The 8,471-nt window shown below is 52.3% G+C and overlaps 1 protein-coding gene across 1 annotated transcript in view; it reads left to right on the top strand.

Annotated features, from left to right (window-relative positions):
• TMEM63B (transmembrane protein 63B) overlaps positions 1-8,471 on the top strand; it is a 16,934-nt gene that overhangs the window by 8,289 nt on the left and 174 nt on the right. Inside the window, exons 7-22 of the mRNA XM_010017739.1 lie at positions 80-131; positions 382-490; positions 995-1,065; positions 1,889-1,969; positions 2,102-2,225; positions 2,314-2,447; positions 2,592-2,729; positions 3,008-3,161; positions 3,376-3,482; positions 4,268-4,354; positions 5,904-5,969; positions 6,108-6,270; positions 6,427-6,532; positions 6,688-6,855; positions 6,983-7,098; positions 7,334-7,438. Coding sequence (XP_010016041.1) covers positions 80-131; positions 382-490; positions 995-1,065; positions 1,889-1,969; positions 2,102-2,225; positions 2,314-2,447; positions 2,592-2,729; positions 3,008-3,161; positions 3,376-3,482; positions 4,268-4,354; positions 5,904-5,969; positions 6,108-6,270; positions 6,427-6,532; positions 6,688-6,855; positions 6,983-7,098; positions 7,334-7,438 — 1,781 coding nt within the window. The remainder of the gene's footprint in view (positions 1-79; positions 132-381; positions 491-994; positions 1,066-1,888; positions 1,970-2,101; positions 2,226-2,313; positions 2,448-2,591; positions 2,730-3,007; positions 3,162-3,375; positions 3,483-4,267; positions 4,355-5,903; positions 5,970-6,107; positions 6,271-6,426; positions 6,533-6,687; positions 6,856-6,982; positions 7,099-7,333; positions 7,439-8,471) is intronic.

Below are 8,471 nucleotides of genomic sequence, written 5' to 3'. Positions count from 1 at the left end.
CCTGCAATAGCCTACCCTAGTGGTGCTCTGTGCCACTCAGGGTAACTGAATGTGCTTGTGTTTGCCTCTTTCTCCCTAGAAAACAACGCCTACAGCTTTGGGAGGACAACTATCGCTAACCTGAATTCTGGGTATGTGTGGGCTGGGGTGGGACAGATAATTGAGGCCCTTGAGGGGCATGTTGTAAATGCTTATTTGTTGCAGAGCCTCACCTCCTTGAAGGTTGTATTTCTACCCTCACTGTGAAGCTAGTGGTTGTAGGGCATGGGGCCACGCTGATTACACTGGTCATGGCCCCACAACACCTTCAGGGCCTGACCAGTCATACACAAACATGTAATGGCAACCTTGCATTGACCTTTGTGGTCTCCCTTGTGACAGGAATAACCTGCTGTGGCTGCACACATCTTTTGCCTTCCTGTACCTGCTGCTTACAGTGTACAGCATGCGCCGGCATACCTCCAAGATGCGCTACAAAGAAGATGACTTGGTGAGCAGGATCTGGTCACTCTCCCAGGCACATTTTCCTGTGTCTTCCTGTCAAGGTAGCCTTGATGAGAATGCCAAGCACCCCACTTCCCACAGCAATTTGGGGCACTCTTATTATGGCTGTTCTTTTATTCTGCCTGACCAAAGGCAGATCTCTTCCAGAGCAGCAGCCCTGACTGCCTGCGGGGAAAAAGGAGAGGTCTGCACTGGGTGAATCTGGGGGGGACCCCTTGTTTTCCTCAGGAGTTTCTCTTGCTGCTTTTGCCTTCTTCTTAAGGGTATCCCTTGTTTCTATTCAGGCAGCTGCATAAGACCTTAGCCTGTTGGTCTGTAGTACACCAGGATGCAGGATGCCAACAGCTAGTGGAAGCATAGGAGAGGGTGCTAGAAGTGATGGGGCTGCATTTTCCAGTCACTGACTCAGGCCTCAGAGGGTTTTGCTGCAGTCTGGTCTTTCACCATCCACACCTACCTGCCCTCTCTTTTTTTTCTTCCTTACTTCCAGGTTAAGAGAACTCTCTTCATCAATGGGATCTCTAAATATGCTGAGCCAGAGAAGATCAAGAAGCATTTTGAGTGAGTCTCACTGTATTCGTAATTCAAAGCGCACTCTGTAACAGTGATGTTATTTGGGGTAATGCTACTGTTACCTAGAATAGCAATAATACATTGAGAACAGAAAGAGGTGAATACTTCTGGTTTGGACATCTTGCTGTTATTTTTCTGTACTTCTTGTTTCATCTGAATGTGCAGTTTCCTTGGTTTTATGCCTTGGTGTATGCCCACCTATCTCTGGCAGAACCATAGGGGATCAGTGTGGTAAGTAGCAGACAGGGCATATCCTGAGATACAGTCAAGTTCAGAGATGAGATGCTGGCAGGAGGTGCTCAGGCAGTGACCGTGGGATGTTGTGCTGCTGCTTCTTCCCTGATCACAGTCCTTGCAGAAAAGTATATTTTTCTTTTTAACAAAAAAATAATTCCTCTTCTCTTGGGACCTCAGTGAACAGTCAGGGCCATGTTTAGAAGGGACATGTTTAGAAGTACCATGGGGAGAGGAGAAATGCTTTGTGCCTTTTGGGAACCCTTCTGCCTCTTCCTGATCCCAGACTGTGGTCCATGTAGGCAGAGGGAGTGTGGAATTAGAGGGGTTCTTTGCTGCCACAGGATGAAAGTCCGAAGAGGCATCTTGTGCTAGAGCCTGGAGAATGTAACACTTGCTCTAGGTGTTGCCTCCTCTATAAGGAACAGAGCCTGCAGGCTGCCCTGCTGCCCTCACCAAGCTGTTGCTATGCATCGTGATGCTCAGCCCAGGGCAGGAGAGAAGCCCTGGATGGGGTTTGCTTGAGGAATACAGCCTGTGGTGCCAGGTGTGATGAGCTGGTGCTTCCCATCTGCAGGGAGGCCTACGCCAACTGCACTGTCCTGGAGGCCCGTCCCTGCTATGACGTGGCTCGGCTGATGTTCCTCGACGCGGAGAGGTAACTCCTTTTCTGGAAGAGAAGGAAGGGTGGGCTGATGTCATGGGCTCCCCCCTCAAGTCTGGTGCCACAGGAGCTTTTCTGAGCCACCCTCTTTTTTTTTGCTTTCCTTCTCTTTCACTCCGGTTTCAGGAAGAAAGCAGAGCGTGGCCGAATCTACTTCACCAACCTGCAGAGCAAGGAGAACACCCCATCTATGATCAATCCCAAGCCCTGTGGCCACCTGTGCTGCTGTGTCATCAGAGGCTGTGAGGAGGTGGGGGCAGAGCTGAGGTGTTGGGTGGGAGGGCCCGTGGGGTCTTGGGTCTCCAGGTCTCTGATCTGACCCTGGTCCCCCTGCCCAGGTGGAAGCCATCGAGTACTATACCAAGCTGGAGGAGAAGCTCAAAGATGACTACAAGCGGGAGAAGGAGAAGGTGAATGAAAAGCCTCTGGGGATGGCCTTTGTCACTTTCCACAATGAGACCATCACAGCCATGTGAGTGCAGAGTCCTGTTCTCCCCAGGAAGATGACCTGTCCCAGCTCTCGCCTTAAATCAGACGAATGCCAGCACTAAGGCATTCTCCTTGGTTTGTCCCTGACAGCCCTTTGTGTCAGCATCCGCCTCTTTCTCTTCTCCAGAATCCTTAAAGATTTCAATGCTTGTAAGTGCCAGGGCTGTGCATGCCGTGGGGAGCCCAGGGCCTCCTCCTGCAGTGAGTCCCTCCACGTCTCCAACTGGACTGTCAGCTATGCCCCTGACCCTCAGAACATCTACTGGTGAGCAGCTCTGTGGAGCTCAGTGGGCCGTGCTAAGGGGAAAGGGGTGCACCCTCCCTGTTTCCTTCCCCATATGCTCCTCTGGTAACTGAATGAGTTGTTCTTGCTGAAGCCCAGCCTGGCTGAGCTAGCAATCTGATCTGACTTGGAGAGGGAAAGCCTTGGGCTGGTGCCCCAAATGCTGTTCGTGTAGGCTGGGCTGTGGTGTGTATGTGAGGCCCTGGACCTGCCCTTCTCCCCCATACAGTCATCCTGATGCCTTCCTTCCCTCCTCCCAGGGAGCACCTCTCCATCCGGGGCTTCATCTGGTGGATCCGCTGCCTCGTGATCAATGTGGTCCTCTTCATCCTCCTCTTTTTCCTCACCACCCCTGCTATCATCATCACCACTATGGACAAGTTCAATGTCACCAAGCCCGTGGAGTACCTCAATGTAAGGCCTTCAGAGATGTGTGCAGGATGGGTAGCATGAGAACCATCCCTACCACCTGCAAGGCTGGGGATAGGGATAGAAATTGTCAGTCCTGGCCAGGCTGCAGTGGCAGCTGCTGTGCTGGGGCATCGGCATCAGCAAAGGCAGCCGTACCTGCAGCTGGCACAAGAGCTGACACACCATGTAACACATGGGCTCTTCTCTGCCATTGCAGAACCCCATCATCACCCAGTTCTTCCCCACCCTGTTGCTGTGGTGCTTCTCTGCTCTGCTGCCCACCATCGTGTATTACTCTGCCTTCTTCGAAGCGCACTGGACCAGGTAAGGACAGCCAGCGCCTGCTCTGAGTCATACCAGCGTGCTGCCTGGCCACTCGACATTATCACTGGTGTAAAGCTCCTGCTGGATCCTTCTGCTTGACCTTCTGTTTTCCACTCCAAGCATGGTGTTATGTTGCACATTTTGGATACCTGTGGTCCGCCATAGGCAGCTGTGCTGACGGTCCTTAGGTGCTGTTACGCAGCATGGTTATCTGAGCAGAGCTTAACATAGATCTACAAGAAGAAGAAAGCTGTCAGGAGTTGAGGCTGGTCACTGTGGGAAATGCTAGTAGCAAGGGATGTCTTGGCTCTGGTGAGCGGGTGTGCTTGTGCCCATGTGTAAGTCATAGCTTTTCCAAGGGAAAATCATCTTAGTTGCTATGGCTTCTGGCCACAGGGAAGGTATTTGAAGTGAAGAGCAGTAAGAATGTGCTGCTTGTGATGCACATTCCCCACAGGACGTGCAACATAAGCTTTGCTTTCTGCACTATGTTGCAAAGGCTGGTGGGGAGGATGTCACCACGTCAAGAGAGATGACTGCAGAGTCCTATAAAGATAAGAGGGCTCAGAGGGCCTGTGAAACAAGGAGTGGGGAGGAACTGGGACTCAAGAACAGACTTTATACACACTGGAAGGACAGGGAGCAGGTCCACGTACTAGCAGTGGACAGGGTAGGGTTCAGGTTAGACACTGGGAAGTGCCTTCTGATGGGAAAACCATGGGGGCACTGCTCCTGGTGTTGGTAAGGTGATGGTGAAAGGTTAACTGCCTCCTCTCTGCCCTTAGGTCTGGAGAGAACAGGACAACCATGCACAAGTGTTACACCTTCCTCATCTTCATGGTCTTGCTGCTGCCGTCGCTGGGCCTGAGCAGGTATGAGTGGTGGGAAGGGAAAGTAAGCACAGAGACCAGGAGCATGGGGAGGGTCAAGATGCACCCCTGGTAGTTCTCCTGCACTACATACTTTTCCCACTGCACAAGTGCCCTGGCCACCACCCTCTCAGGAAGGTGACATTCAGTTCTGGCTGGGTCTAGGTTGGAACATATCTGTCTGGGTCTCTGAGGAGCTTACTGAATCAATCTGCAGATGCATTGGTATCTGTCATAGCATTACAAATAATGCAGACAAAATTGGCATGGTTCATGGATGCATGTGAAAAGTCTGCTCGAGTTCTGCTGGTGAAGGAAGTATTCCCCACCTCTGTGCTCTGCACACTCCAAATTCTGCACAAAACTAGTGAATTCACCATTCGAGCCAGATTAGAGTAGGTTACACCTCTTGACTGCATGGGTAAGTTATGTATAGGCTGCAGCAATGCTTGTCTGTTTGGATGTGAGCCCCAAACCTTCCTGCAGTTGCATAAACACTTTGTGGCAAACAGTGGTGCATTAGCTGCCAGCCTTTGGCATGGGCTCCCAGCATTGCAAGTGGCTGAGTAGGGAAACTGGGAGGTGGGAGTGGGACTGGGGGTACTCACTGTGGGAGTTGCTTTGCACTTTGTGGGGGGAGGATCTTTACTCTCCTAAATTCAGGATTCAGGGTACAGCCCCTCAGTGGTGAAGTCAGGCAGCTCCTGAGAATAGACAGACTCTGATGGAGGCAGAAGAATAGTCTTCTATCCAGGGGCATGTGGTGACAGGACAAGGATAACAGTTTTTAACTGAAAGAGGGTAGATTTAGATTGGATTTAAGAAAGAAATTCTTCCCTGTGAGGGTCGTGAGGCCCTGGCACAGGTTGCCCATAGCAACTGGGGCTCCCCCATCCCTGCCAGTGTTCAAGGCCAGGCTGGACAGGGCTTTGAGCAAGCTGCTCTAGTGGAAGGTGTCAGTGCCCATGGCAGGGATGTTGTAACTAGATGATCTTTACAGTCCCTTCCAACCCAAACCACTCTGATTCTCTGATAAAAGGTTACAAACTAGGCAGCTAAATGCATTTTGACCAGATACTGTTAACAGACCACGCTTCCTTCTGAAGACTCGGTCCCATGCTGTTGCCTCTGGAGCTGTGTACGCCTGCAGCACCCAAGGTGCCAGAGGATTGGATAGTTTTATATCAGAAAATCAGAACTGAGGAAAATGGAAATCTTTTTAATCTCTGTGTTGGAGATCACCTCATACCTAAACAGTTTCTTCTGCAGAGTCAGCTATTCCTTGCATGAGGGAAGAAGAAAATACTTAGAGGATAAGGGCAAAAGGAGAAGAATACACATGAGAGTAGGAAGTTTTACACCCCTTTTTGGGTGCTGCACTATTTTCTCCAGTTACTGATTTACATAATTGCTAGTGACACATCCCAAGAGGGAACAAAGCAGTCTATGGTCAGAGCTTTGGGTCCTACTAGAGCAGCTTCCACATCCTTGCACGTGCATGTCTGTCTGATCACTGTGTCTGACTGTTTCTCTCTTGCCCCCTCCTCCACAGCTTGGATGTGTTTTTCCGCTGGTTATTTGACAAAAAGTTCCTTGCCGAAGCTGCTGTGCGATTTGAGTAAGTGGAGCTGGGCAGAAGGCCCTTCTTTGCGGTGTGGGGAGGTTCTTGTTCGCATCCAAAGGTATTGGGGGTTCCTGGCTACTGCCCTGCAAGGGGGAGCACCTCCTGCAGCCTGCTCTTGCTGCACCTCCCCAGGTGTGTGTTCCTGCCAGACAATGGAGCCTTCTTCGTCAACTATGTCATTGCCTCCGCCTTCATTGGGAACGCCATGGACCTGCTGCGCATCCCTGGGTTGCTCATGTACATGATACGGCTCTGCTTGGCCCGCTCAGCCGCGGAGCGGAGGAATGTCAAACGAGTATGTAGTGGGGCTGATGGGGTGGTTTCTGGCCTCCACATGGAGATGGGCATGCTGCAGTGGGGCCCTGATGGGGCTGTGTGTATAGCTGGGTGTGCCGCACCCCCCTGCTCAGCTCCCAGGGCCATGCTGATATGTCTCTGTTCTCTCTTGCAGCACCAGGCGTACGAGTTCCAGTTTGGAGCTGCTTATGCCTGGATGATGTGTGTCTTCACTGTGGTCATGACATACAGCATCACCTGCCCCATCATCGTCCCTTTTGGTAAGTGATACCCCTCTGCCTCCCTGTGTCAGAGGTTGGGAAGAGCTGAGAGGGGAAGGCGAGGAGAGTGGCTTGGGGGAGATAGAGGTCAGTTGTCAGTCAGAGGCACTGGGAAAGAGGATGATTCTCCGCTGGCATACCTCCCTTTCTCCCAGGGCTCATGTACATGCTGCTTAAGCACCTGGTGGACCGTTACAACTTGTATTATGCTTACCTGCCTGCCAAGCTGGACAAGAAAATCCATTCAGGGGCTGTGAACCAGGTAGTGGCAGCCCCCATCCTCTGCCTCTTCTGGCTTCTCTTCTTCTCCACCATGCGCACAGGTGAGTGCTGTGCTGGGATGCCAGCCCCTGGCCTCCTACAGAGCCACTTCTTTTGCCAGGCTGTGGTCCTGGCAGCCATGGAGCACAGTCCTTCTGACACCACCACTTCGGTTTTCCTTTGCCTCAGGGTTCCTGGCCCCCACTTCCATGTTCACCTTTGTCGTCCTCGTGATCACCATTGTGATCTGCCTGTGTCACGTCTGCTTCGGGCACTTCAAATACCTCAGCGCTCACAACTACAAGGTGAGGCAGAGTGCTGGGCAGGAGTGTGGAACCTCCTCCCAGGGAGCACAGCTCAGCCACGAAACAGCAGGGGCTCCTGGGGAATCACAGCCTGCTCCCCAGAAGAACCTCTCAACCCCAGGGTCTCTCCGCAAAGGGGACAGTCCCAAGGCTGTTCCTGCTGTCTGTATGCTGCTCTTGTGGAGGGACAGCAGACATGTTGCCCAGCAGTCTTAATTTCTCCTTTCCTCTCCAGATTGACCACACAGAGGTGGACGCTGTAGAAAACAGGCAGAATGGGAGACCTGCCACCAGTCTGCCGGCTCCCAAATCAGCTGTGAGTCCTTGTCCCTACCTCCATGCCCTGCTGTGCTCCTTACCCAGGTTTGGGAAGCGGGGGTAACTCCCTATCAGAGTACCTCGCTCCTCACTGCTCTGAGGCAGCACCCAGGGTCTCCCAGTGAGGGTGGGAAGCAAGTGCTGTGCACCTCACCTGAGCTGGGTGATGAACTGTAACACCACACACACACACACATGCACACTCAACCCTTTCCCACTGCTCCTCAGACGCTGTGCATTTACTCTCTGCCTCTCTCTCGGCTGGGACAGTGAATGCAGCTGGGTCAGTCTCACTTCTCATTCTGCATCTTTGCATGTTGCCTGTCAGCAAAGGCTGTAACACACCAAGCTGGTCCTAGAGCAACACAAAGGAGTCTCTGTGGGCATTGCCTTGAAGACCATGAAAGTGCTTTGGGCATTCTCCCCTCCCCTGCCCAACTCTTCAGATCTCAGAGTCAGTTCTCTGAACTTCTCCTTGGCTCACTGTATCCTTCAGCTGCTTCCTTCCACTATGAGGCTTTTGTAGCTGGGTTATGTGCAGAGCCATTCAGGGAGTACATGCAGAGATGGGGTACAGCAGAGCCTCCTGCTTCCTCAGGGGAGCTGCGCTGGGGTGTGCATATGTAATCCAGGCTCCTTACTAGTCTCCATGTATCTAAGGGCAGAGGCATCTTGCCAAAAGGAGATTCCCAGAGGAGGCAGACACAGCCTCAGAGGGATACATCCACTGGCAAAAAGGGAGCACAGTCTTCCAGTCCATGTGGGCTCCACAGAGCTGAGCAGCTCCATACTTTCCCAGTCCTGGCTCTCTGGGGATGCTGCCGTTTGGCAGATCCACTGTTGCAGAGCCAAGCCAATCCTCACTTTTAGCCCCTCTCCCAGTACATCCTGTGGATTTTGGACCTTTCCTCATCCTCCAAGCATATCCCCACTCTCAGCCTCTTGCATGGCTCTTTGCTTATTGTGCTTTGCTGCTGGGAGAAGCCCACTGGGCTCATTTGTGTTTCTGCTCTCTCCCACCCCTCGCCTGCCCTGTGCCTGGCCTGGCAGAAGTA

The sequence above is a fragment of the Nestor notabilis genome, unplaced genomic scaffold, assembly GCF_000696875.1.
Source record: "Nestor notabilis isolate BGI_N333 unplaced genomic scaffold, ASM69687v1 scaffold13877, whole genome shotgun sequence".
Taxonomy (NCBI): Eukaryota; Metazoa; Chordata; class Aves; order Psittaciformes; family Psittacidae; genus Nestor; species Nestor notabilis.
Note: the sequence above shows the minus strand (reverse complement) of the source record. Positions and strands in the feature narration are given on the sequence as shown.